The sequence below is a fragment of the Castor canadensis genome, chromosome 17 (genome assembly GCF_047511655.1).
Source record: "Castor canadensis chromosome 17, mCasCan1.hap1v2, whole genome shotgun sequence".
Lineage (NCBI taxonomy): Eukaryota > Metazoa > Chordata > Mammalia > Rodentia > Castoridae > Castor > Castor canadensis.
Genome location: NC_133402.1, coordinates 17,296,652 through 17,323,462, shown reverse-complemented (window position 1 = coordinate 17,323,462; position 26,811 = coordinate 17,296,652). Strand labels below are relative to the sequence as shown.

The 26,811-nt window shown below is 50.6% G+C and overlaps 2 protein-coding genes and 1 long non-coding RNA gene across 9 annotated transcripts; 2 read left to right on the top strand and 1 right to left on the bottom strand.

Annotated features, from left to right (window-relative positions):
* Positions 1–596: 596 nt before the first annotated feature.
* On the bottom strand, positions 597–21,686 carry Sh2b1 (SH2B adaptor protein 1). 7 transcript variants are annotated; one of them, XM_074059222.1, is made up of 10 exons: positions 9,520–9,638; positions 9,142–9,412; positions 6,134–7,164; positions 5,733–5,834; positions 5,396–5,487; positions 5,113–5,288; positions 2,811–3,014; positions 2,393–2,604; positions 2,107–2,275; positions 597–1,389 (listed from the first exon to the last, which is right to left on the bottom strand). In XM_074059222.1, the coding sequence occupies exons 3-10, from the start codon at positions 7,073–7,075 to the stop codon at positions 1,016–1,018; spliced, it is 2,271 nt and encodes a 756-aa protein (XP_073915323.1). In that variant the 5' UTR covers positions 7,076–7,164; positions 9,142–9,412; positions 9,520–9,638; the 3' UTR covers positions 597–1,015. The 7 variants fall into 7 exon arrangements, with proteins under 7 accessions (XP_073915323.1, XP_073915325.1, XP_020015005.2 ...); XM_020159377.2 differs by lacking the exon at positions 9,142–9,412 and adding an exon at positions 1,569–1,668 and having other exon boundaries at positions 1,231–1,389; positions 9,520–9,776; XM_020159363.2 differs by lacking the exon at positions 9,142–9,412 and adding an exon at positions 1,569–1,668 and having other exon boundaries at positions 1,250–1,389; positions 2,054–2,275; positions 9,520–9,776.
* Positions 10,012–13,607, top strand: LOC141418488 (uncharacterized). Its single transcript, XR_012443126.1, has 2 exons — positions 10,012–10,129; positions 12,954–13,607. It is a non-coding gene; the product is annotated as an uncharacterized lncRNA (long non-coding RNA).
* Positions 21,687–21,805: 119 nt separating the features above from the next.
* On the top strand, positions 21,806–25,260 carry Tufm (Tu translation elongation factor, mitochondrial). Its single transcript, XM_020158028.2, has 10 exons — positions 21,806–21,963; positions 22,067–22,261; positions 22,701–22,867; positions 23,071–23,175; positions 23,259–23,423; positions 23,568–23,700; positions 23,775–23,879; positions 24,001–24,152; positions 24,258–24,377; positions 24,905–25,260. The coding sequence occupies exons 1-10, from the start codon at positions 21,921–21,923 to the stop codon at positions 25,076–25,078; spliced, it is 1,359 nt and encodes a 452-aa protein (XP_020013617.1). The 5' UTR covers positions 21,806–21,920; the 3' UTR covers positions 25,079–25,260.
* Positions 25,261–26,811: the final 1,551 nt, after the last annotated feature.

The window sequence follows — 26,811 nt, the reverse complement described above, 5'->3', positions numbered from 1 at the left end:
CTGATCTGACTTTCAAGGGAAACTGGTAATCTGAACATGCATATGATACTCAAATGGGACCATTATCCAGGCCACACAAATCATGTCATCAGCACAAACTGAGAAGCCTCACATTTTACACAGGAGGATCCTTTGGCCAAGTAGAGTGGCCACATAGCAAATAAGGGCTAAGCCAGGTGTGTAAGCCAGTGCTCTGCCATCTAGTCTCCGGCTTGGCTCTGATAAAGGGGGCCACCAGCCTGCCCTTGGGCCCCTCTGCAGTCAGACTGAGTGCCACATCAAATCCCCAGCACACACACTGCATCCCCACCCCCCTCTCCCTGCTTCCCTAGGGTAGGAAGATTAACTCAAGAATTCAGTGCAGGAAAGGCCCTTGGTGACCATCAATCCTGTCATTTGCTGTCCTGTCCCATTAAGAAAATGTGCTGGCCCCAAGAGGCACTAAGCTCTGCACACCAGCCTGCCCACAGAGGAATGACAGCCCTGAAGGCCCAGCTCTCTGGCGTCTCAGCTCAGGAGCACAGAACACCGGGTGAGACCTTCCCGACCTGCCTGACCCAGGCCCCATTGCAAACACTAGCCATGCCATTACGATAGAACTGAGATAAACCCTTTTATTTTATTTATTCTTCTCCATTTTGTTTAAAACAACAACAACAACCACCTTATTATAACTGACAGCCCTTCTCCCTCACCCTTGCTTGGGGTGAGGGGTGATTAGTGGGGAAATGGCCCCCAGGGGTGGGGCTGACCATAAGAGCCCCTCAGGGAGGTAATGGAACCCAAGTCCCCAGCTTCAGGGAAGGGGCACCTGTAGTGTACAAATTGGGGGTTAACAGGGGCTCTCAAACCATTGCTTGTACCAACACACACCCCTGGCTGACAGGATCAGGAAGCATGTGGGGAGGGGAGTCCCACTCTCCTTTATGTCCCTACCCAGCCTGGTCTCCTGGGTCTGACACTAGGGAGCAAGGAGAGTGGAGAGTGGCCAGGAAGGAGAACAGGGGGTGGGGGCTCACACAAAGGAGTACTGGTTATTAATGGCTCTGGGATGGCACCCTTCTCCATTGCCCCCTAGTGGTAACTGCTGGAACTGCACCATCATGGTCACCACTGAGGCCCCACCAGAGGCAGCACCACCCTGGGCCTCTGTGCCTGGTGCTATGGCCTCTTCGAATTCCACCACGGGGACCAGCTCAACCATGGGGACCAGCTCTTCCTGGCCCCCTCCACTGCCCGCTTTCTCTTTCTCTTGCCTCTCTTTGGCTGCTGCGGAGGCTGCTGCCGCCACTTCTGGCGCCCCCGCCGCCTCTTCTGCCCCAGGATGTGGGGGATCTGTCCATGGAGGGGGTTCAGGGGGCTGGGGTGGGTCATGGGAGGTGTTCGGTTCTGGATAGGAATGGTAAGAAGACACTGATTGTGGAGGGAGGTGAGCTCTGGCAGTGGCCTCCCCTTTGCTTGTCCCCCAGAAACCATGTGCTATCTCCCCCGCACCCCGTCTCCTGAGCAACCCCCTCCACCCATGGAAGATGGATCATGGGCAGCGGTGAGAGGAGGACCACACTTACACACAGTCACTCGCTCCGAAGGGCATGAGGGTGGAGGAGGCCTCGGGGTAGCATCGATCTCCCTCGCACACCCCTGCATGGCTCCCGGCCTGCTCCGGGCCTGGGGAGGGGAGGGTCACGTGGGGACAGATGGGACATTGGGGTGGGGGAAAGGGAGAGATCAGACAGGGACATGAGACATCAAGGGAGGAGAGAGGGGGATCACCAAGCATCCCCCAGTAGGGCAGGCCCAAGGCAAAGTCACGATGACTGAAGGGCAAAGACAAAGCTGGGGAGGATGAATCTGGGAGACAGACGATGATGGTGCGGAGGAGCTGATGGAATGGGAATGCACCACCCAGCTCTGCACTGCTCCCAGCCTGCAAGGAACCTGTCTGCCTACATCCTGCCAGCCTTCTTTTGTCCCTGTCCCTTGCGGGCCTCTTGCTGCCCTGCTCCCCTAACAGCCTCTCCTCCAGCCCCACCAGCCTTTCTGGCACACACACCTCACTTGCTGGGTGCGCGGGCGCCTCCTCCCCGGCAGACCTGCTCTGCTCACCCTGCTGCCGTTGGGAGGGCACGTAGCTGACAAGGACCACATCGCTGGAGCCTCCAGACTCCAGAGGGATGGGGTGTACCCGGAAGTGCTCGAGCATATCAAAAATGGACTGGAACCACAAGTGCTGGACCCGGCACTGGCCCTCCTCATTCAGTGACAACCGCAGGTGCTAAGGGAAGGAAGAGCAAGTAAGGTGGCAGTGAAGGCTCCTGCCAACTACCAAACCCTCTTCTTCTGAACACCTACGGTGCTCTGCACACCAGAGTTCTTTCTTAGGGCTACTCACCTTGGCCTTGCCCTGGAAGTTGAAAGTGAGGACATACTCGCCCCGCCTTGTCTCGCTCTGACGTACCAGGAAGACACCATGGGAGCTGGCACCTCCTTCCAACACTAACTGGGCAGCCTTGAGTCGAGAGAGCATCCCGTGGAACCAAGGGTATCCTGACAGGGGCTGGTCCCCCTCACCTCCCTCTGACTCCCCCTGGAACAGGAATGACCCTTCAGAAAGGAGAGAGGGAGGGAAACCAGGGTGTCAGGGAGGCCTTCCCCATCCTGGGAGAAAAAATCCTTGCTTCCCCACCCCAGGCACCTCTTCCCCTCCAGTGTTACCCCTCCTCCTGGGTTAGATCCCTCCTGCTCCCCAGACAGGAGCCTCAGGAAGGGAGGCAGCTGGCCTGGAGACAGATACTCCACCCCTACAGTACCTGTAGCTGTTTCCGGAGTGTCCAAGGGAGGGTAGGGGGCTGAAAGGGGATGAGCTATCCCTGCTGGAGGGCCCTCCTCAATAGGGATGCGGGGGGGCAACTCTGGGGGAAGCAGTTCCATTGAGTCAAAATGGGAGGCAGCAATGGAGGCAGAACTGGGGGAGATGGATGCTGAGGGCCGGTCGGAGAGGCCCCCGTAAGCCCCTGGAAGGAGACAGAGGAGGACAAGTTGAGAGCACCGCACACCCTCTTATGGAGACCTGGTCCCTGGACCATTTCCCCACCAGCAGTCCATCTAATGTGCCCAACCAATGGACACCTCCACAGGCAATAACCCCTGACAGGACCAATGGTACCACACTTCCAGTTCTTTCACTGTTTGGGGGTAGAGCTACTGCGAGGAGGTCCTAGAATCCAAATGTGCCTAAGTCTTTTCTGAATCGACAGCCGGAAGACTGTTGTAAAGGTGTGGGGGTGAGGATATGAATCTCTCAAATATTTTCACATTAGGAAGGAGTCCTTTGTTTGAAGTACAGGACAAAGCTCCCAACTCTAAGAAGCATCAAAAATTCTTCTGTCGCGCGGCACACACCTGTATTCCCAGCACTCAGGAGGTTAAGGCAGGAGGAGTTCAAGTTCCAGGGCAGCCTGGGCTACATAGTGAGGACCCTGTCTCAAAAAACAATAGGGCTGGGCGCTGATGGCTTGTTCCTATAATTCTAGCTACTCAGAAGGCAGAGATCAAAAGGATCAAGGTTCAAGGCTAGCCCAGTTAAAAAAAGCAAAACCCTATCTAAAAAATACCCGACACAAAAAGGGGCTGGTGGAGTGGCTCAAGTGTTAGAGCACGTGCCTAGTGTAAGGCCCTGAGTTTAAACCCTAGGACCATCAAAATAAAACAAAAAAAAAATACCATCAAAAAAAGGATGGTGTGGTGACTCGTGTCTGTAATTTCAGCTACTTGGGAAATGGAGATAGGAGGATCATGGTCCAAAACCAGTTAGGTAAAAGCACGAGATCTTATATGGAAATACACTAAAGCAAAAAGGGTTGTGGGTGTGGTTTAAGTGGTAGAGAGCTTGCTGGTACCCTAGCAAGTACCAGCACATACACAAAATCTTCCTCATATTGGTTCCCCTAAGATAAATCAACTCGGTCTTTACCTTCACTGAATCCATGGGTTCTCCACTTTTGCACATTTATCCTACTCAAGTTTTCCAAGCATCCTAGCCCTCCCCACCTCAGGTGTCTGTGCCTTCACCTCCTTCAAGCCATGTTCTTCTCTTGCCTCCTCTGGATGGTGTTCTCTCTATTCCACCTTCCCTGTTCTTTTTCTTCCTATGCTCCCAAAGTATTTCCTGCTGATGCTACTCAGAGGACACTACACACAGACTCTCCATTTTGGGAACCTGCTTTTTATCAGGAGCCAGGTCTTGCCAACTCACCTAGATTGAGCCCACAGAGGGCAAAGAGTTCATCTCAGGTATCTGAGTTCCCCTGTCTGCCCCAGGGCTCTAGGGTCTGCCTGAACATCTGCTGAGCCGCAGGCCTTGGCCTACATGAGCGCTGGCTATAGTGCTAAGACAGGCATGTGTGGAAAGGTCTCAGAAACCAGGCTGGCGTAGTCCACCTTTGTCACTGACTCTCGGTGCCCTTCGAAAAGCTATTTCCAACCCCTGGTTTTGCATGCCTGAGATCTAATAACCTGTAAGGTCCATTCTAGCTCTGAGAGTCTATGATTCCTTTGTCTATTTGCTGTGTAGAATCTCTGGGCTAGGCACTGTGAAGATGAAACTGAAAATAGAGGACCAGGAGAAGAGGGTACAGTGGAAGCCAAATGTAGCAAAGCAAACTGGGCCAGGCAGACATGTGCCTTTGTATGAGTATGTTTGGTCAGGCCAAAAAGTACAGCTTTGGTGCTCTTGACATATACACAGAGATGCAGTGTAAGAACAAAACAAAGACACCTACAAAGTGTTCTGGAAGCTTGACGAGAACCATGACCTTCAGCTAGCATGGTGGCCTTCAGCAGACTTACGGAAAAAGTGACAAAGCTAGGCACAGAAGGTTGAATAGGAGTTTGCGTGGGGCCTATGTGGGCTTATGATGGTGATGGTGGCCCAAGAGTGTTTGGCATGTTTGGGAACAAAAGACAAACAACTGGTGGGGTGGAGGTGGGGTGGCTGGTGAACAGGAATGGATGGGGTGCCCAGTAAAGTCTGGAGGAAGGGTATGGTACCTGATAGCAGGAGTCTTGCATGGCAGGTAGCGAGACTCCCAGTTCTCAAAGGGTCCACCTTACCCTGAGACAGGCGGTCATTGCTCTCGCTGGGTCCCAGAAGCAGGTCCTGGCTGGGCAGACTCTCTGAGTGATTCAGGCAAGTTAGCTCCAGGCTGTCTGTGTTCTCTCTTGTGAGGAAGGAGGTTCCAGGGGCCAGAGGGAGGGTCATGGGGCGAGGACTGGTAGCAGGGCAAGGTCTGCAGAGACAGGGAAAATGGTGCTGGGGAGGTCACTGGGCAAGAAGCACAAAACTGTTCTCCATCCCCACCCAGGTCGCTGCAGTGACAAAAGGCAGGCTCCTCACCCTGGGCTCAAGCATTCTTGGATGTCAGACACCCAGGCCTTCACATGGAGAGCATCAGCAGTCTCTAAGATGTACTCTGAGGGGCCTTCCACCTTCAGGACCAAGAGGAGGGCCTTGGTCAGGGCAAGAGATAGGGAAAAGGCCCACAGAACACACAGCCAGCCCCAAGGGAAACGAGAACATATCCCTCTCTAGCCCCCTCCCAGAAAAGCCACAGCCTGAGACACACTCTCGAGGCCCTTGGTACCTCCCTCTGCCAATGACATTTGCTTAAATGTCCTGAGAGCTTCCTCCCCAGCACAAGCACACCATGGAGAAGAGGGCTCAGCATGCCTACCTTCACCACAAATGTGTTTTCCCGGTCAGGCATTTCCAGGGCTGTGGTTGTCCGGACATCGGTGATAGTGGAGCAGGGAATGCTGAGTCGGGGCCTTGAAGCCTGGGTGGGAGAGGGAACAAGAGTCAGCTTTTTGGTACACTGAGACTATCTCCCCCTTCCCTTCAGACATTCATCTTTTCTTCTAGGTCCTAGGGCAGGTGGAGAGGCAACCATGCTGCTATACTAGGCCTGCAAATAACAGCTGACTCAGAGCCAAGAGCTAGCTCTAAACTCAGAGGGTCAGGAAGCTCTGAACACAGGGCTGGTGAACCCTGTGGCTATCTGCAGGGCAGAGCCACCACTTTGACTGATCTGTTACCACTCCCAGTCATACTCCACTTCCCCTCCTGTGGGCTCACCTTGGGTGGTACAAAGAACTCCAGGCGACTTCCTCCTCCTCCTTCTCCTTCACTCCGAAGCAGTAAGCGACACTTCTGCCACTGAGGTTGCGCTCCACCCCCTGAGGTAGGCCCAGCTGCCCCTCCTCCTCCTCGGCCCACTCCAGCCGGGTCAGGGGCCGCCTCTTCAGCCCCCATGAAACTCAACAGCTCTTCCCTCTGCACCATCCCTGCTCCATCCTTCAAGGCTCCCCCTCCCCGACTGAGTCTCAACCTCTCAAAACGGTGAGTCCATCTCTCCCCGGGGGACGCGCCATCACTAACCAGTCCCCTACCAATGCTCCCAGTCCCACCAGAGGAGTTGGAATTGCTGTTTCCACCCAGTACTGGGGGACCCGAAGAGGTTTCCAGGGGCCCGGCTGGGGAGGGAGGGTCAACAGTTCCCCGCCACTGCAGGATGCCACGGACTGAGCCTCGGACGGAGCGACCCACTGAACGGAGGGAGAAGCGTTTCTTGAGCTTCGGCTTCGAGGAGGTTGTAGAAGAGGAAGAGACCGAGGAAGGGAGGGGGCCGGCCAGGTCCTCAGATGATCGAGAAGGGCCCAGCACAGCCAGGGGCCCACCCACCCTACAGCTCTCAAGGGACAGGTCCTGAGGCGGACTCTCCATGCCAGGGTTCAGGGGGGCCAGGACGGGAGGTGAGAGGGAACCCGAGGCCCGGGCCACCTCTGCTTCAAAGTGCTGCAGGAAGAGCTCAGCGAAACGGCGGGAGAAGGCGGCCTCTGCACCGGGCCCTGCATACTGCGGGTGGGAGGCCAGGTAGAGGCGGAAACGGCGGGCAAAATCCAGGGCAGCAGCCCGTGCATGGGACTCACAGAACTCCCGCCAACTTGGGGGAGGGGGTGGTGGTAGAGGGGGTGGGGAGGGGGAGGCCCCATCCTCTGGGGAAGGGGCACCATTCATGATGGGCCCCAGGAGGAGGAGAGGGAGAGCCTGAGGGGAAGGGCAGCAAAGAGGGAAGCGGCCAGAAGACACGGGGTGAGCGGCAGCAGCTGCAGGAAGAAGAGAGAGGCACATACATGGAGTCACCGCAGAGGTGGGACAGGGGACATCCCACCCCAAGCCAGGAACTCCTTATTGTGGTACAGACTCCTCAGAGGGCAATGGGGGAGAAAAACCAAACTGCCTCTCCCTCTCTCAGATCTGCATACCCCACACACTTCAGGGATGTGCTCCCTAGTGTCTAGCCTGCATCTCTCTTGCTGCCTTTGTGATCACTCTCCCTGACCTGGGACCCGGGATTCAGGAGCGAGGGGGTTGTGGAGCACCTTCCTCCACAAAGGACTTTTCCAGATCACATTACCCTCTCTAAGACGAATCCTCCACACCTATCACACACTTCCCATGTGCCTTTTGAGATGCTGCCACAGGGTCATCTTACCTTCCCCTGTGAGGACTTAATAATCTCCAACAGATGAAGAAACCAAAGCTCAAACAAGTTTCACAATTTCCAGTCTACTGTGCTTCCCAATGCACTGGCCAGGACTGGTCTGGGCAGACTCAGCCCCAACTCCTTACTGCCCCAGGTTGCAGGGTGCTAGTGAGGCCCTGCCTCATGCATCCTAGGTCCAGCTCTGAGGACGGATTTGCTCATTCAGGGTGATGGATGGATGGACTGAAGCAGCCCTTGTCTCAGAAGCTGACCCCAGAGCCCAGCACCCAAGTACTGAGTGAAGGAGACCTGGCCTGGCTACGGTCCACTTCCTGGAAGCCCCCTTTAGTCTGTGACCCAGCAAGCAGCAGCAGAGAAACAGAAGAAACAGCAGAGTGGGTCAAGACAAGTCTTTGTGGCCACGATGTGAATAAGACATCACAGGGAGCTGGAGCCCTAGGAACATTCTCCCTGCTTTTCTCTCCCTGGGAAATATACCCTAAAGGCTGGTTAACCTGGTGCTTAAGGGAAGGGGTTCTGGAGTCAGGCTTGGGCTGAAACCCCAGCTCAGCCACCTGTTAGCTGTGTGTGATCTTGAATAAATTATACATCGTCTCTGAATCCCAGCTTTACTGTCTGTGAAACAGAGCTAATGATCCCTAACCTCTACAGCTGTTGGGAGAATGGAATGGAATGGAACATGTCAGTGCTTGACACAAAGCACACAAGAAATGTCTGCATTATTACCATCTTTATGCGGAAGAGCAGGGTTATAGTTCCAACTTTCTAAAAGAGAAATGAGAGAGAGGAAGAGGCTTCCCAAGTGTCACAACTAGAAATTGGCAGAGCTGGGTGTGGAATTTACAACCACTGGCTCTTTGGTTAAGATGGAAGGTGACAGCCCCAGGGCAGCTCAAGGATCTCCCCAAACCATCAGGGACGTCACAGACAAGCTGTAAGTCCACACATCCCTCCCTTTCTCCTTGGCCTGGACACTAGGAACTCAGATGGGCCCAACCATAGGGACAACTCCAAATCAACGAGAAGCAGCCAGGAGATGCGGGAGTCATGGAGCACAGGGGAACCGAGCCAAGAGGTGCAGACACAGCAAAGACATCCCCAGCCAGAGGCCACCTCGGCCCGCACAGGCCCACCCAACCCTCTGCGCCATTGGCAGAACCAGCCCCCTTCAAACCCGCTGACCCCGCGTCTCCTGAGCCGGTGACTCAGTTTCTCTTCCGCTAAGCAAGACTCAAGACACAATTTCCCGGTGCACCTGCCTCTTGGCTCAGTTCTGACATTTCCCGAAGGGCGGGTGGTGGAGGGTGCAGGTTCCGCTCCCGGCTCGGACCCTCCAGGCCCGGTGGTCAGTTCACTCCGACCCGACCCTACTCGCTGGTCATCCCCCCCCCGACAAGCCCCTTCCCGGGGCTGCAGCCTCCCAGGGACCAGCCCTGTCTGCCGCACTCTCGGAGCCGAGTGCCCTCCTGCCCCGGGCCCCCACGCCCACCCCGCCCAGTGCTCCTCTCAGGCGCCAGGGTCGGGTCGCGGAGAGGGAAGAGGCACTTGAAGAGGGGGGTTCCGGTTCCGGTCCCACCTGCATCTCGGTCCCCGCGGTTAGCTCCGGCGGCGGCGGCGGCGGCTCCCGCTCCCTGAGCCCCCCCCACCTTCGCGACGAGCGCCTAGCCCGGTTCTGCGCAGGCGCCGGGACCCCGTTTCCCGTCGCGGAAGGAAGAGACCATAGAGAAGAGAGGCGAGAGCGAAGGGCACCCTCGAACTCATTTCCGCCATCCTCCACTTAGCGCAGACCCTTTAGGAGCTAGGAAGCGGGGGGCTGGACCGAGCTGCAATGACTTCTCTCGTTGCATCTGAAAGGGACCACTGAGGCAGCCATGGGAAGGAGTTAGGTCCCACCAGAACGTCCTCCCGGAGGAAATTTGGGACAAAGGGGAGAAGTCCACCATAGAGAAGGTACCTGAGGAAGTCCCGAGGCCCCGCGGAAGGCTAGAGTAGCCACCGAGCGCCGAAAACCAAAGAGACGATAAGGTTTCTTGGAAGGACCTGCTGCAGCCTAGAGCGCCTGGCCGGGACGCCCAGGGGAACATGGACACCGCCCCCAAGGAGTTGGGCGAGGGACGAAGCGGATGACCTTGGGGAGGCCCTGTGAAAAGGCGGAGCCTGAACCTACGACCTTGGTATCCCAGAGGAAAGGGGCAGGCAGCCCGAGGAGGTGCTGTCTCTTGAGTCGGAAGTAAAGATGGGTCGCACAAATAGGTCAGTTTCGGACGTGCCTATGGGACATCTCAGCAGGTGTGCGGACACACAGCTTGGAGCCCAGGAAAGGCATCAAGACTAATGCTTGAATGGAGAACTAAGGTATAGAAGGTAGTGCACGAAGTCCCTCTAGCAGTCCAGTCTCATTGACCAAATTCCGCTTTGGCTCAAGTAATTGAGAATACCAGGATGGATCAGGATGTGCTGAATATAGGGGTCCAAAGATACCAGGTGCTGTGGCTCACCTATCTCTGCTTCAGCTCTCCCACGAATTTGGCTTCACTCTCAAAGGCAGGCTGTCCTTTCTGATGGTGAGATAGCTTTACGTATCTTTCAAGTCCTAATCTCTTAGCAACTTGGTAGAAGGAACACGCCTCTTTTCTGAGATTCTCAGTAAAATTTCCAGGACTAGCTGATGGGATCACATGCCCATCCTGGAACAAGGAGGCAAGTAACCCAAGAGATGAAAATGGATAAGTGGCCTCACTCAAAAAAGAATGTTTCTGCAAAGCCGCTGGCTCACGCCTGTAATCCTAGCTACTCAGGAGGCAGGGATCAGAAAGATCATGGTTTGAAGCCAGTCCTGGGCAAATAGTTTGCAAGACCCTATCTTGAAAAAAACCATTACAAAAAAGGGTGGATGGAGTGGCTCCAGGTGTGTGCCCCGAGTTCAAATCCCAGTACTGCAAAAAGAAAAAAAAAAAAACACAACAAAAAAACCACCTGAGGCTTCCAGGTACAGTTGCAAAAACTTGCTGAGGAAAGACAAGTGTCTGGTGTAGACACCCTAAGTCCCCCAACTCTAATCAAAGATCAGCTCAGAGACAGGGCTTATTAAGGTCTTCATCGTCAACTTTGTCCACCCCTCTTTCCAGTTCAGAGGAGGATGCAATGAAATGGACCCTACTCTTGGCCCATCTGTTTAGGACAGACAGTGAAGGAATATAGAAGGGTTTGGATGTATTATGTCTAAACTGTCCAGTTAAGCTTGTTTGGCACAGGGTTTTGCTGGGGGTCAAAACCAGGGCCTCACATGCTAGGCAATTGCTCTCCCACTGAGCTACATCCTAGCCCCAAATAAAACATTGAGTTAACTAAAATCGTCTACATCAGCCTTATTCAATATTGTAGGCTGTTAGCCACATGCAGCTAGCCACATGCAGCTGAGTACTTGAAATATAGCTGCTGTGACCAAGCCACATGTAGTTAGTGGCTACTGTATTGAACAGTGCAGGAGATGTCCTTGTACAACTAGGTGGAGCTGTCCAACAGAGATGGGCTTAATAGTGTGAACTGCACAAAGCAGACATGAGCAGTGGTTGAAGTCATGGACACGAACAAGACTGTCCAGGTAATATATGTAGAGAGAAGAGGGCTGAGGTCCTAATTCTGGGGAACAGTCAACATTTAAGGGTAAGCAGCTGGGCGCCAGTGGCTTACATCTGTAATCCTAGCTACTCAGGAAGCAGAAATCAGGAGGATCAAGAAGCTAGTCCTGGCAAGTAGTTTACAAGGCCCTATCTCCAAAACACCCGACACAAAACAGGTCTGGCTGAGTGGCTCAAGTGATAGAGCACCTGCCCAGCAAGCGTAAGACCTTGAGTTCAAACCCCCAGTACTGCCCCACCACCACCACAAAAAAGGAGAGATATAAAGTGCTGAAATGACATCGTGGGTCATATTTCCCAGAAACACCTTGAGATGGGGGGGTTTGTGTTCAGTGTGTTTAAGTGATTTAAGATAATGCTGAGTCCATCCCACTGGAAGAAGCAACGACAAAACCTAGTAAGAGAAAGGAGTCAGGGAGAGGGAGAAGGAGGGAGAGGAAGCCAAGAAAGCATGTGCTATCAGGCAGAGAGTAGTTCATTTAGATCCCACAAGAGAGCCCTGGAAGTAAGTTATGCCTCATCTGTTCAGAAACAAGGGAGCTGGGCCATTTATACATTGGCCCAGGGCTGCCCTGGGGAGAGAGCAATTCCCATGCACTTCCATCAAGGCAAAGCCCTGCAGCAGCATGAATATGTGCATTAAAATAAATAATAAAAAATTCGAAGTTCTAACTGCTGGAAGAGAAATCACACACCAGGACCAGGGTGCAAGTACACGATGTGTACATGCATGTATGTGTCCAGGGAAATGGCCAATACACATGCATGTGCACACGTAATATAAAGGGAATTAGGGCTGAAAACTGCTGTCCCCTGTAGAAGACAGGAATACCTAGCCATACACCAGTGGCTCACGCCCATAATCCTAGCTACTTGAGAGGCAGAGATCAGGCAGATCATGGTTCCAGGCCAGCCTAGGCAAATAGTTTGAGAGCCCCTATCTTGAAAATACTCAACACAAAAATAGAAACAAACAATAAAGGAAACAAAACAAGTATCCAACACAAACAAAGGCTGGCAGAGTGGCTCAAATGGTAGAGCACCTGCCTAGCAAATATGAGGCCCAGAGTTCAAACCTCAGTTCTGCCAATTAAAAATAAAGAAATAAATAAAAAAGACATGGATAGTTAAGAAATTGCTGAGTGGCCTTGGTGAGTAATTTTAGGAAGTGGTGATACCAGAAGCCACATGATGGTGGTCTGAGGAGTAAGTGGAAGGTAAAGAGGTGGGAGGAGGAATGTGGCAAGGTGTTCTACACAGTATGGCTGAAAAGGGAAGGACAAAGAGATGGAGGGTTGTAGGTGGAGAAGGTGTGGAGCACAAGACTCTGGGTTCCATCCCCAGCATTAAAAAAAGAGTAGCAAGGTTTGCTGAGGGAGACTTGACTTTGAAGAAATTTAACGGGGGAAAAAGCCAGAAGGGATGGTCATCAAAGGAGCAAAGTTCTGGGGGAGGCAGGACAGGATATCTGGGTCAGGTTAAACCAAGTATTAGTATGAAGTGGGAGGAACACTTCTTCCTCATGAATGGTGTTGTAACACTCAGGATGCTTTCAGCTATAAGTAACAGGAGCCCCAATTCAAATGAGTTTAAACATGAGAAGGAAAATTTATTACTTTAAAAACTTGAAAAGTCAGTGGTACAATGACTTCAGGTGTATCTGGAGCCACAGGCTCAAACAATGTCATTCTGAACTTGGTCTTGTCTCTTTTAACCCTGCTTTCCTTTGGATCATCTTCATTTTCAGGCAGGTTGTCTCTTTGGTGGGGCAGGATGGCCAACAGCAGTGCAAGCTCCATTCTCCCGGCTTACTAACTGTCCAAGAAAAAGCTTCAGCAAGTGAAATAGGATTGAGTCTTATCAGTTCAGCTCTTGGTCACCCTATGACCATCTGTTGTATAGTGGAGAATTTGGTCTTTGTCCCAGGTTCCTGGCACAAAGCTGCTACAACACTTAGAATTTCCTGAGCAATGGAAATGTCTGTTATTCATCAGTACCTTAGAGCACACCTGAGGTTTTGCTAATGAGGTGACTCATGGCAGCTCTTATGTAGATTCAGGATGGTGACTGATCACCAGAGAGACCAACGTGGTGATTAATGGCTTGGAATTTTGAGTCAGCTGACCTCTAGGGAGGTGAGGGGGCCTGGAGACTGATATCAGTCACACAGTCAATGATTCAGTCAACCATGCCTAAGGAATGAAACCCCAGTAAAAACTCCAGACAAGGTTTGCAAGTGTCCTGGATGACAAACATACTGGTGTACCAGGAGGACGAAGTACCTGGGTTTTATGGGGAGAATACGCTGGGGCTCTAGCTTTGGATTCTCCCAGAACTTGTCTGCTGCATGTCTTCATTTGGCTGGTTCCAGTTTGTACCCAATAAAACCAATTCAAACTTAGCACCTCTTGCTCTCGATGAGTCATCCTGAAGAATTACCATATTGTAGGAATCCACGCACTGCTGACCCACCTAGGCCACCTTTCAAGTGCCTTTGACTTGGCAGCTTTGTGACATTCAGTGTTGCAGATTTGATTATTTTGTCACACATCTGGCATGTGTGACCAGAGCTCTGTATTTGGAAGGGCATCAGGGCTAGTACACAGGAGTAGGGATTGGGAGAGACCTGGGGACAGAAAGGTGGTGCAGGGATCCAGCAGAGGGCTGAAGCCCACCTGGAGACAGCAGTGCAATAGGGTCAGTGCCAAGGGTAACATGCAGCGAGCTCTCTAAGGAGGCTTTCCCAGGCTGAGCACGGGGAAGAGAGGTGGAGACCCTTGAAGTTCCTAAGAGGGTCTGCAAATGGTGACAGAGCTCTGGGGCCTGCCCCTCAGTGAGTACTAAGTTGTTGGCCAGCTCGGTACTCATTCCAAGGACACCAAACCTTTTTGAAGTGTGAGTGCTAGGATCGTGTACTTTGACTTGCACCCCCAACTTACAGATATAAAGATTAAGCCAAGGCCCCCAAAATTATAGCAAGTTTTTTTCTTTTTTCCTAAACTTAACTTTCTCATTGCTTCTTGCCTTTTGGTTAAGATCAAGTGTAAACTTTTACTTTCTTTTAAAATATTTTCATTAGTGTATATTAATTGTACAAAATAGTATTTGTTTCATGTGACATTTCCTCCCTCCCTCCCTTCCCTCTCTTTCTTTTTTTGGTCTTCTTGAGTCAGGGTCACTTTGTAGCCCAGTCTGGCTTAGAACTTGTAATTCTCTGGTCTCAACCTCCTGAGTGCTGGGATTACAGACATGCATCACCAAACCCAGCCTCACTGTGACATTTTATTTTTTAAAAATTATTGTTGTACTGGGGTACATTATGACATTTACAAAAACTTCTTACAATATAGCATAGCTGAATTCACTTCCTCCATCATTCTCCTTTAATTCCTCTCCCCATTCCTAGAATAGTTTCAGCAGGTCTCAGTTTTCCATTTTCATACATGAGTACATAATATGTTCACCATATTCACCCTCCTATACCCTTTCCCTACATCCTTCCCCTCCCACTGGTACCAGTCCCCAGCAGGTGTGACACTTTCATACATTCATGTAATGTACTTTGATCATACTCCCTCAACAACTCTTCTTTATTTATAAAATGAATGTGAATAAAAAATTTGCTTTCCACTGAAAACATCAGGAAACTTAAAAAAGTCAACAGAGGCTGGCAGAGTGGCTCAAATGATAGGGTACCTGCCTAGCAAGCATGAAGCCCTGACTTTAAACCCCAGTGCCACCAAAAAAAGAAAAAAAGTCAACTAAAATAATACAAGTCATTTCTTCAACAAATAAAATTTATCTGCGTTTCAGGCACTGTTGTTAGAGTAAAAACAAAGTTCTTCAGGGCTGGTGGAGTGGCTCAAGTGGTAGAGTGCTTGTCTAGAAAGTGTGAAGCCTTGAGTTCAAGCCCAGTGCTGCCAATAAATAAATAAATTCTTGTCATGAGCTGGTGAGAAAGGAACAAAAACCAAGCAAATTAGAGATAATTTTGAATGTTTAGGTGCTATGAAGAAAAAGAGGACAACTGGTAAGAGGGTGACTTAAGCCCCACTTTAGAGGAAGAGATGACATCTGAGGTGAGACCTGAATGAGGAGGAAGAAGCATGGGGAAAGCTGCAGGGAACAGAATTCCAGGGGCAGGGAAGAACATCTGCAAAGCTCTGGAGGGAGAAACAATCATGGGACGGCCAGCATGGCTGGGGACAAGGAGTGAAATAAAAGCCAGATGAGGCAGATTCAAATGTGGGCAAGAGCCAGATCATGCGGGCCTCATGGCCACGGGGAGGAGTTAATGTTATGCTTTACGTAACAGCTACCACATCTCACCACTGAGATACAAACCCCACATTTAACATAGGAGTTTGAGGCTGGGCATGGCTCAAGTGGTAGAGCATGTGCCCTTAATTCAAAATCTCAGTTACCAGTGCCAAAAAAAGCCAATAAACTAGGAGTTTGGACTTCATTCTAAGTACAATGAATAAAATCAATTAAGTATTGGGGAAGGATTAGTTTCTGGTCCACATTTTATTTATGTGTGTGTGTACGCACTTTATTTTTTTATTTTTTGCAGTTCTGAGGCTCAAACCCAGGGCCGTACACACAATAAGCATGCACTTTACCAGTGACCTACACCCTAGGTGCTCTGACCCACATTGTAAAGGAGGTCCTAAGGAGGCTTAAAGGTTCAGTAATTCATCAGAATGATTGATAAAATGGACTCAACAGGTACTGGGAATAAGAATAGAACCTAGAAGTCCCACTGGAGAACTCTTGAGGAAGCCTAACTAAGAGATGACCCTAGACTGAGCCACAGTGTTGACAGTGGAGAGAGTGAGAAGTGGGCACACTGGGGATGTAGTACGGGCAGGACCCCAGCAGGACTGGCGAACAGGTTAGGTGTGGGTAACGGGAAGAGAAAGTGGAATTACCATTTATTCAGAAATATGAGGAGAGTGTAGGAGAAGATGAAGAGTCCTATTTTGGGGCTGGCAAAGTGGCTCAAGTGGTAGAGGAACTGCCTAACAAGCACGAGGCCCTGAGTTTGAACTCTAACACTACCAAAAATAAAAAATACTACCAATAATAAAAAATAAAAAAATAAATTTAAAAAGCCAGGCATAGTGACGCACACCTATAATTCTAGCTTGAGAGGCAGAGGCAGAAGGATCTTGAGTTCAAGGCCAGTCTGAGCTACCCTGGTGATACGGTGAGACCCTATCTCAAAAGTAAGTAAGTTATTTAGTAATAAAAAGAGTCCTGTTTTGGATGGGCAGAATCCTGTTAAGCCTGTAGGACCTATAGTGGGCAGACTCGTTAGCAGTTCAGAGGCCTGCTGTAGCACAGCACAGAGGATGGAGACATAAATAGAGAAAGCCAACCCTATTCAAGTCACACAGTCTCGGGACAAGAAAAAATCAAGAAAAACATCGCACTACCAAGTGCTGTAAGGAAAGGTTCTGTTAGGATGCATTTGGCTGCAGAGAACAGACAGCCCTATTTACACAATAGGGACAGTTATCATCTCACTGCCCAGGGAGGTCAACCTCCCAAACTGCTCTTTGCTTGAGCCTGTCTTGAGATTTGGCCTCATCATCTAGAGGGAACAAGATGGGCCCAGTAGTTGCATGTTTCCTATACAGACACTGCAACATCCAGAGTCAGAAGGAGCTCCATCTCTCAGTGTCCCCCCACCCCTTTTTTGTTGTTGTTAATGCTGGGGTTGAACTCAGGGTCTCACACTTGCTAGGCAGGCACTGTACCACTTCAGCCACACTCCTATTCCTTTTTTCTTTTATTTTTTAGATAGGGTCTTGTGCTGTGGGCCTTGGATCATGATCCTACTACCTATGCCTCCTATATAGCTGAGATTACAGGACTGAGCCACCATATCCAGCCCCAGTGTCTTTTTTTTGGTGATACTGGGGTTTGAACTCAGGGCCTCAGCTTCTTGGCAGGCACTCTACCACATGAGCCACTTTGCCAGCTAATGTTTCCTTAAGAGTGAGGAGAAGTGAGGAATCCTTTCCTGGCAGATCTCCTCTTACCTATCATTGGTCCCCAAAACTCACACATCCAGCCCTAAACAAACACTTGGCAAGGAGAATTAGGCCAGCAGAATTGGACTAAGCCTGTTAGTATTTCTTCCTGGAGCTGGGGAAAGGGCCACTCTGAGCAAAATCAGGACCATGCTAGCAGAGATAGAAACATGGCTGTTAAGTAAGAGCTCAAAGTGTCTTTCATAGAGCAGAATAGACTGTAGACTACTGGGGTTGATGGTGAAGGTGCAAGGTCATTTGACTTCAAGGGCATTTTTTTCAAGAGTTCAAGATTCTGCACAAATGACTTTTCTTTAACGGTAATCGCATAAAATAAATGTTTGAGCCAGGGGTGGTTTATGCCTGTAATCCTAGTTACTCAGGAGACAGAGATCAGGAGGAACGAGGTTCGAAGCCAGTCCAGGCAAATGGTTCATAAGACCCTATCTTGCAAACCCCCATCACAAAAAAGGGCTGGTAGAGTGGCTCAAGGTGAAGGCCCTGTGGTCAAACCCCAATACGTAAAAACAAATAAATAAATAAACGTATGTATGTTTGAAAGCTAGGCCTGGTGGTACAAACTTGTAATCCCAGCACTCAGGAGACTGAGGTTCCAGGCCAGCCTGGGCTACATAGTTAAACCCCCTCAAAACACCACCAAAAATAAACAAACAAACAAAATTTTAAAAAATGTTTGAAAAAGGAAGGGTTGAGACATGATTCAAAGGTAGCAAAGATAGAGCACCTGCCTCACAAATACAAGTCCGAGTTCAAACTCCAGTACTAACAAAAAGAGAGGGCTGCCTCAAGTGGTAAAGTGCCTGCCTAGCAAGTGTGAAGCCCTGAGTTCAAACACCAGTACTGCTCCCAAAAAGAGAGAGCGAAAGAATCCCTATTTTCAAGCAAATTCAGTCAGTTAGCATTTTTTTTTTTTCTTTTTTGAGATAGGGTCTCACCATGTAGCCTAGGCTGGCCTGGAACTTACTATGCAGCCAGCCCAGGCTGACCTAAAACTCATGATTCTCCTACCTCAGCCTCCCAAGTGCTGGGATTACAGGTGCATGCCACCACACCCGGAATCACAATTGTTTTCAACTTTCTTTGTCACTATACCTTATACATATGCTATTTCTCTAAAGTAGCCAGCCTTCACTCTTCATTTAACATTGCTTACAAGTGTTTTCCCAGGTGCCTTCTCTCCCCTGGTCTTGGCATCTCTGAACTCACCCAATTAGTATTTTATCTAGAAGCTATGCCAAGTCAGTCATATCCACTCAGCCCATCTTTGTGTTCGCTACACTATCACTGTAATGTCATAGGTATCTTGCAATTCTTTGCATCAAAGTTAGATTTCATCTCTCAGCCTTCTGTGATCTGAGAACACTGTCATGTGATCCAAGGTCCTCCAATGAGACACACATGTGAGGCTTCAAATCCTCCTGGCTTTAGGGCTGTGGGGAGGGGAGGTTACTTTCAGTGCCATTAGCAGTAGTGATTACAGATGAGTCTAAATCCTGGCATATAGTGTTGGTGGCAGTTGATTTATTATCTAAATCTTTCTTTATATAGCAGTTTTCTTTCTTTTTTTTTTTTGGTGGTACTGGGGTTTAAACTCAGGGCCTCATGCTTTCGAGGCAGGTGCTTTAGCACTTTGAGCCATTCTGCCAGCTATAGCAGTTTTCCTATCAGACCAGATCATCTCAGTGGCTTAGAACTATTTCTCCAGCCTACCCCATAATTCTGTAAGCTATCTAAAACCCTTAACAGACACCTTACATTTGCTTAAACCAGTCCATGTAAAATTTGTTCTCTGTAATCAAGACTCCTGGCTATGGGTGTAACTCAAGAGGTAGAGTGCTTGCCTAGCCTGTGGGAGGCCCTGGGTTCAATCTCCACTGTGGGGGTGGTCAGGGGGAGAATGGACTGACAAAGAGCTAGGGATACAGCAGTTGACTACAGTCGACAGATGCACTCTTTATTTTGGAAGAAAGCAAGGAATGATTAGCAAAGTGAGAGTATACCTTGAGATGTGAGACAAGCAGTTCAGACAAGGGCTGGCTGCCTTTTTCTGTTTTTGGCAGTGCTGGGGATCAACCCCAGTGCCTTGCATGTGTTAGGAAAGTGCTCCACTACTGAATCCTCAGACTTTATTCATTTCTTAAACTTGGTATTTAGTTATGCCATTTTTCCCCCCAAACTGATACATACTAAAATACCAAATTCACATCTTTTTTTTTTTTTTTTTCTCATTTTATTTTTGCTTTTGGAAATAGGGTTTCATTATGTAGCCCAGGCTGGCCTCAAACTCACAATCCTCTTCCTTTCATCTCCTGAGTCCTGGGATTACAGGTATGCATCACCACACTTCGCTAATATTGACATCTTGCTAGTAGCCAATAGTATCTTAGGATACATTTCTAAGAGTGGAGTGACTGAGGTACATACCTCAGCAAAAAAAAAAAAAAAAATCCTTTTAGCTAGGCTAAGTGGCCTCACACCTGTAATCCTAGTTACTTAGGAGGCAGAAATCAGGAGGATTAGGGTTTGAAGCCAACCCAAGGCAAATAGTTCCCAAGACCCTTACCTCGAAAAAAACCATCACAAAAAAAGGCTGGCAAAGTGGCTCAAGTGGTAGGGTGCCTATCTAGCAAGTGTGAGGTTCTGAGTTCAAACTCCAATGCCACCAAAGAAAATCTGGCACCCAGCTAAAGAAAATCCTTTTATACTGTACAGTCTTTCCTAAGCAGAGCTGATAGGTTGGAAGGTCAAGAGGAGAAGAGTCTTAGCAAGTTCTTCACTTTACCTAGGTTGGCCCTAGGTTCAATCCTTAAACAAACAAACACACACACACACACACAGAGATTATGGTACAGTGGTTAGGTGCATTCATTTTGAATCTTAGCGGTACTGGGATTCCTAATTCCTCTATCCCTCGATTTTCTTACCTGTAAAATGGGGAAATAATAGATCCTACCATACAGGGTAGCATTGAGAGCACTGATTATAGACCAATGCAAATGCATAGTACATAAAAAGCTCTATTATAGAATTTTCCGAACTTGAGTTTTTTTTTTTTTTTGGGTGGGACCTGGGTTTGAACTCAAGGCCTCACACTTGCAAAGCAGGTGCTCTACCACTTGAGCCACAACCCTAGCCCCTTTGAGTTTTATTTTTATGCTTTTATTTATTTTTTAAACTTTTTTTTGGTGGTAGTTGGATTTGAACACAGGGCCTTGCACTTTGCTAGGCAAGAGCTCTATCACTTGAGCCACACCTCAGTCCTGCTCTGATTATTTTTGACATTAGGTCTGGCTTTATGCCTGTGCCATCCAGGGCAATGATTCTATTTGTGCTTTCCCATATACCTGGGATGACAGGCGCGCTTTCCCATATACCTGGGATGACAGGCGAGTACCCCCTCGCCCAACCACTGCTTTAGATGGGGTTTCCGGAACTTTTTAAACCAGCTTGGCCTGGAACCAATGATACTCCCAATCTCTGCTTCCAAGTAAGGTAGGAAATACACCGGGGACCGGTGTATTTTTCGGTTTTTGAGACAGGGTCTCACTGTGTAACCCAGTCTGGCCTCGAACTCAATCCTCCTGTCTTAGTCGCCTGTGTGCTGGGATTACAGGGGTGGACACCAGGCCCGGCTTTCTTTTAGAGGGGGTGTGGTTGTCATATAGTTTTCCTGATGTGCCTAGCCCACTGCATCACAATTTCCAAGGGAGGAATTAGGGAATCTACATTAACTGAAACAAACATTGAGTCTTGGATACTGATTGCATGCCCCTACCCTGTTAGATGATGGGGCCCGAGGAGGAACGAAAAGGACTCAGGCCTTACACCTTACCCTAAAGGGTCACCTACAAAATTGGGCGGCGGGGCGACCATCAAGGGAACTGCTCGTTAGGCTGAGGACGGGCTCCGGGGAGGGCGGCACAGCTCTGTCCTGGGGACTCTGACTGTGCGTGAGGTCAGGCAGTACACGGTCCCCGCAAGCGGTGCGACATTAAGAGCGGGTATGTGAAGGTCACGGACCGGAAGCCCCGGGACCCCATCCCTACCTCTCGTCCAGTTCACCCTCTCTCAGACGTCGGATCTCCTTTGAAAGTGTGCGCCAGTATTTGCATTATACAGCTAAGCACAGTCTTAGCGGAGGGACGAGTCGCACTTGGGCACCACCCCGAAGGCGTCCAGGGTTGGTCCTACCTCCGACTGCGGCTCAGAGGCCGCCCGATCCCTCAGCGAGCTCAGGGACAATGTCTGGTCCAGACGTTCCTAAGCAGCCCAGGCCGCTGCTACCTCCGCCTCCCGGAGCTCGGAACCTCCCCTCTGGACCCGTCCCGAGTTCCCACAGTCCTGGGAAGCCTTCCGCAGCCTGGTGCACTATGGAACATCCCCCAGTTCCCTGAGTGCCCCTCACCCCGCCAGGCCCGCATTGTGAACTTCTGTACCTTTCCCCGCCCCCGAGACACCAGCACCCTCCACTTCCGCCTCACTCCCGGAAGTCGGTGGAGAAGACTATAGAAACTGCAGGCTAGAGGGGCCCAGACTTGCCCTCCAGCCCCCTTACTTCCGCCGGAAGTTACCTCCAGCCGCAAGTGCCCTTCCTCAGTTGCACGCGCGGGTTCCCGGTACCCAGTACTCGGTACCCGTGACCGAGTACGACCACAATGGCGGCCGCCACCCTGCTGCGCGCGACGCCCCGCTTTAGTGGTGAGGGGGCGGGGAGGGAAGTGGCTTCCTGGAGACAAGTGGGAAGCGTCGCGGGTAACTGGGATCGGACCCACGCCCTCACTCCCAGCCTCTGTCCCGGTAGGTTTCTGCGCCAGCCCGACCCCATTGCCGCAGGGTCTGTTGCGGCCGCTGAGGGCCTCAGCATTGTCCCTCCTGTGCCGGGGCCTGGCAGTGGAGGCCAAGAAGACCTACGTGCGCGACAAGCCTCATGTGAACGTGGGAACCATCGGCCATGTGGACCACGGCAAGACTACACTGACCGCGGCCATCACGAAAAGTGAGCGGAATTTGGTTGGGGCGTCCGCCAGCTCACTGTATACCAGAAAGCCCGCAGGCCAGGGAGAGCTTCGGGGGAGTTCATCTTGGCCCCTGGAGACCGAACGCGGCGGGGTGGTTGGGAAGATGCAGGAGACAGGTTTCCTTGAACTCCTTAGGCATAAACTGGAAGACCCTGAATGGCTTCCCTCTTCCAGGCGTGGAGATTCCGTAAAGAGAGGCTGTCCCTGGAGAAATCACAGGGCAGGCCCGTGATGCGCTTTGACAGTTCTTTCTGACCCAAAGTGGTCTCTGTTGGAAGAGTTAGAGATTTTAGGGAGGAGCCATTGAAGCTGTATCCTTTCAGATTGTCGCTTTATTTAGGTGGGAGGGATTAAGGGTGTGGCCTGAGCCCTGCTTCTAGCTCTGAGCTGGAGCTGAGGTGTGTTCTCTTCTGTTAGTTCTAGCCGAGGGAGGTGGGGCCAAGTTCAAGAAGTACGAGGAGATTGACAATGCCCCAGAGGAGCGAGCCCGGGGCATCACCATCAACGCGGCCCACGTGGAGTATAGCACTGCTGCCCGCCATTATGCCCACACAGACTGTCCAGGCCACGCAGATTACGTTAAGGTGAGGGCTGCTGGGAGCAGGGCCCCAACCTGCGATGGGTTAAGATTGGGGAGGTTATGATAGATGCTTGGATGAGATCAAGAACTTGTGACCATAGCCAATGTAGGTGGTAAGGAGATGGCACAGGTTGGGAGGCCGTGTTTGCTACCCTAGGTGGATGTGGAGCCCAGGAGTTCTGCTCTGTTCTCTCCTCCCCTTCCCAGAATATGATCACAGGTACTGCCCCCCTGGACGGCTGCATCCTGGTGGTGGCAGCCAATGATGGCCCCATGCCCCAGACCCGGGAGCACTTACTACTGGCCAAACAGGTACTGAGAACCTGGGTGGGGCTGGAAGAGAGCGGGGAGCTGAGGGACTCCGGATGCCATCTTTACCCCTTTCTCATCTACAGATTGGGGTGGAGCACGTTGTGGTGTATGTGAACAAGGCTGATGCTGTCCAGGACTCTGAGATGGTGGAGCTAGTGGAGCTGGAAATCCGGGAACTGCTCACTGAGTTTGGCTACAAAGGAGAGGAGACCCCAGTCATCATAGGCTCTGCTCTCTGTGCCCTTGAGGTGAAGGGGTCAGGCAGGGGCTGCTGCCAGTAGAGGATGGGGCTAGATGGTCATACAGAGCTTTGCTTTGTGTGTGGGGACTAACTTTGGGTGAGAGGAATAGAATGGAAATCTCAAAAGAGTCCTGTCACCTCCCCCATGCAGCAACGTGACCCTGAGCTAGGAGTGAAGTCGGTGCAGAAGCTGCTCGACGCTGTGGATACTTATATCCCAGTGCCCGTCCGGGACCTGGAGAAGCCTTTCCTGCTGCCTGTGGAGTCAGTTTACTCCATTCCTGGTGAGGACTGTACTTCTTCACACCCTTCCTTGAAGTTCAGCCTACCCTTGATGTCCTGTCCTACTTTGTTCCAGGCCGGGGCACTGTGGTGACAGGTACACTGGAGCGTGGCATTTTGAAGAAGGGAGATGAGTGTGAGTTCCTGGGACATAGCAAGAACATTCGCACTGTGGTAACAGGTACAGGAAATCTTGGGAACCAGGGGTTGGCTTCAGGATGACCTTCCCACTTGTAGATCCTTATGCCTTCCTTTTTCCTCAGACTCCCTTCCCTCATGTCTCCCTTCTTCTCTGTTATTAGGCATCGAGATGTTCCACAAAAGCCTAGAGAGGGCTGAAGCAGGGGATAACCTTGGGGCCCTGGTCCGAGGCTTGAAGCGGGAGGACTTGAGGCGTGGCCTGGTCATGGTCAAGCCAGGTTCCATCCAGCCCCACCAGAAGGTGGAGGCACAGGTGAGGGCTATGGGTGCCATTGGGTAGGGCTGACTCAAGCTATCCCCTGCAGAGGCAGGGCTTCCAGCCAAGCCCTGCTTCACCCTTCTTGCTCTTCTCCTTTAGGTTTACATCCTCAGTAAGGAGGAGGGTGGCCGCCACAAGCCCTTTGTATCCCACTTCATGCCTGTCATGTTCTCCCTGACTTGGGACATGGCCTGTCGTGTCATCTTGCCTCCCGGGAAGGTATGATGGGTATAGTGAATATGGAGCAAGGGCACTCTTCCCTAGGAACTCTGCCCAAAGGTGTAACGTGACCACTTAGGTGGCTCTCTGCTTGGATGAGAGGCTGGCTGCTGCTGTTGCAGGTGGAACTAGTAAAAGCAAAGGTCTTGATCAATGGCATTGGGGGACAGGACCCTCAACCAGCATGCTTTAGGCCAAACTATGTTTATTTCCCCATGGAAACATTCCCTAGGAAAGGGTGCTTCTTGGTGAGTTTCACTAACCATAAGGGGTCAGAAGACCTATGACTAAGCCTGCAACACTGCAAATTCCTCAACAGTTTTCCTCAAGAATGTACCTAAGGAGCACTGATCCCTGGTCCCTTTCCCATTCTCTTTGATTATTGCTGTTGGCATGTGCCTGGTGGCTGGGGTGGTTGATGCCGAGACTGAATCAGCCCTCTGCTGTTTTTCCATGGCTTAACCCTCACAGCCAGCAGTTGCAGAAAGCACCCTGACAGCTATGCCCGGCCTTTTTCTCCCCTCCAGGAACTTGCCATGCCTGGAGAGGACCTGAAGCTTAGCCTCATCTTGCGTCAGCCCATGATCTTAGAGAAAGGCCAGCGTTTCACCCTAAGGGATGGCAACAAGACCATTGGCACTGGCCTTGTCACTGACACGCCAGCCATGACTCAGGAGGACAAGAACATCAAGTGGAGTTGAGTCTGGACTTTTGCTCAGGTTGTTTGAGCTTAAGGCTGCTCTGGCCAGTCTCCCCTCCCTCTTTGGTGCCCCTGTGGCACAAACTGCTGCAACCCAGAGTGCAGCTAGACGGACACTTGCCCTGGTCACAAGGGGTGGCCTGCCAGGTGAGGCAGGCCAATAAACTGTTCTGTGAATAGTAAGCTGGCCTGTCTTGTGTCCTTTGTCTAAATTGGAGATAATGGGAAAGTACTGGAAGTGTAGCCTGGGACAGAGGAGCTGATGAGACCCCCAGAGCCACGGAAAGCAAATTCCTGTAGTGTTGCATCCACCTTTGATGGCCATCATCACTCCTGGGCTTGAAGACAGCCTAATCTGGGGAGCTTTGATTGTCTGTCAAAATGCTTCAGCAGCATAGTGTTATTATCTTCCTGGGAGATGATTGGGAAAGAATTTGGTTGGTACTTGGAACCACTCAGTTTAGATGGCTAGCCCTCATTTATTCTTTTGAGTAGTAACTATTAGGTTAATATCTAGGTACCTAGTTAAGGTCTATGGTAACAGGGACTACTCTTAAACCCAGCACAGCCAGGTCCTTGCTAACATGTAACAAAGTAGCCCGTGCTCTGTCACTGCATCCAAGCACAGGAATGAAGAGGCTAAGAATGAGTTTGGGCTGGGCAAGAGTGGTTTATGCCTGTAATCCTAAGTATGTGGGAGGCTGACATCAGGTGGATTGAGGTTCAAAGCCAGCCACAGCAAATAGACCCATCTCCAAAATAACCAGGGTATAATGGCATGGTTCAAGTGTTTTGATGTTTTTAATGGCATGGTTTTGTGTTTGCAAAACACCTGTTGTTTTGCAGAAGCCCTGAGCTCAAACCCAAGTCCTCGTCCCCCCAAAAAAAGTTTTGGGGACAGGAGGTGTAGAGCATTTGTCTAGCATGCTTAAAGCCTTGGGTACCATCCTCAGAACCACAAAAACGTTTGCAACGATTACTGATAGAGGAAATTAAAGGCCATTTACTAAATACGCAGAGAATAAACATACTGGCCAGACTTTTTCAAAATGCGGACAGGCAAGGAAGCTAACCCCAAACGAAAAACGCAACATTCTCCAAGGATTAGTGGGCTGTTAGGCTTGGATATTGACTGGTGAGCATACCCAGGGCTGTCCCCTTGGACAGGCATCCAGAGGAGAAGGTGCTTTGGCCCAACCTTAGAAACTCAAAACCTGATCTGTGACCCGAGAAGCAGAGGGAAGGAATGTAGACACAGGGAAAACCTCTCAAAAAATGCTGTCCAATGGCAGGGCAGACTTGTTTTACCTTTCTGGTGGTCAAGGGAAAGCTGGAAGGTTCTTTTTTTTTTTGCCCCCCCTTCTGTACTGGAGTTTGAACTCGACCTCTCGCTTGCTAGGCAGGCGCTCTACTACTTGAGTTATCTCCCAGCCCTCAACTTGAGATTTCAACTGCAAGCAACCTTCAATCCCCCCAGAAAGCATCAAGGGACTACTTAGTATCTGCCAATACCTTCTCCCACAGTACTAGACATCTGTACCCCACCTGCACTTCACACTAAGCCAACTGAAGGCTTCCACACTCCTGCTCACTCCAATTGATGCATCTCATTCCTGCTCTTTAGGGTTCTTTTGCTTCACTCCAACCCTGTCCTCAAAAGTCCCTTTTTCAGTATACCCCACTCCCATACCCCTTGATTACCAAGTATCAGATCCTCAAGATTCTGGGGACCTC

Bases quoted from the DNA above. Each gene is read 5' to 3' on its own strand.
- Sh2b1 (XM_074059221.1), bottom strand. From the start codon at position 9,649: ATGTTCCCCTGGGCGTCCCGGCCAGGCGCTCTAGGCTGCAGCAGGTCC. The intron at 5,835-6,133 runs GTGAGCCCACAG...TCTCCCACCCAG, and splicing joins AGTTCTTTGTACCACCCAAG to GCTTCAAGGCCCCGACTCAG. The intron at 3,015-5,112 runs GTAAGGTGGACC...GTCTCCTTCCAG, and splicing joins CAATGACCGCCTGTCTCAGG to GGGCTTACGGGGGCCTCTCC.
- Tufm (XM_020158028.2), top strand. From the start codon at position 21,921: ATGGCGGCCGCCACCCTGCTGCGCGCGACGCCCCGCTTTAGTG. The intron at 23,880-24,000 runs GTACAGGAAATC...CTCTGTTATTAG, and splicing joins CATTCGCACTGTGGTAACAG to GCATCGAGATGTTCCACAAA. The intron at 24,378-24,904 runs GTATGATGGGTA...TCTCCCCTCCAG, and splicing joins TCATCTTGCCTCCCGGGAAG to GAACTTGCCATGCCTGGAGA.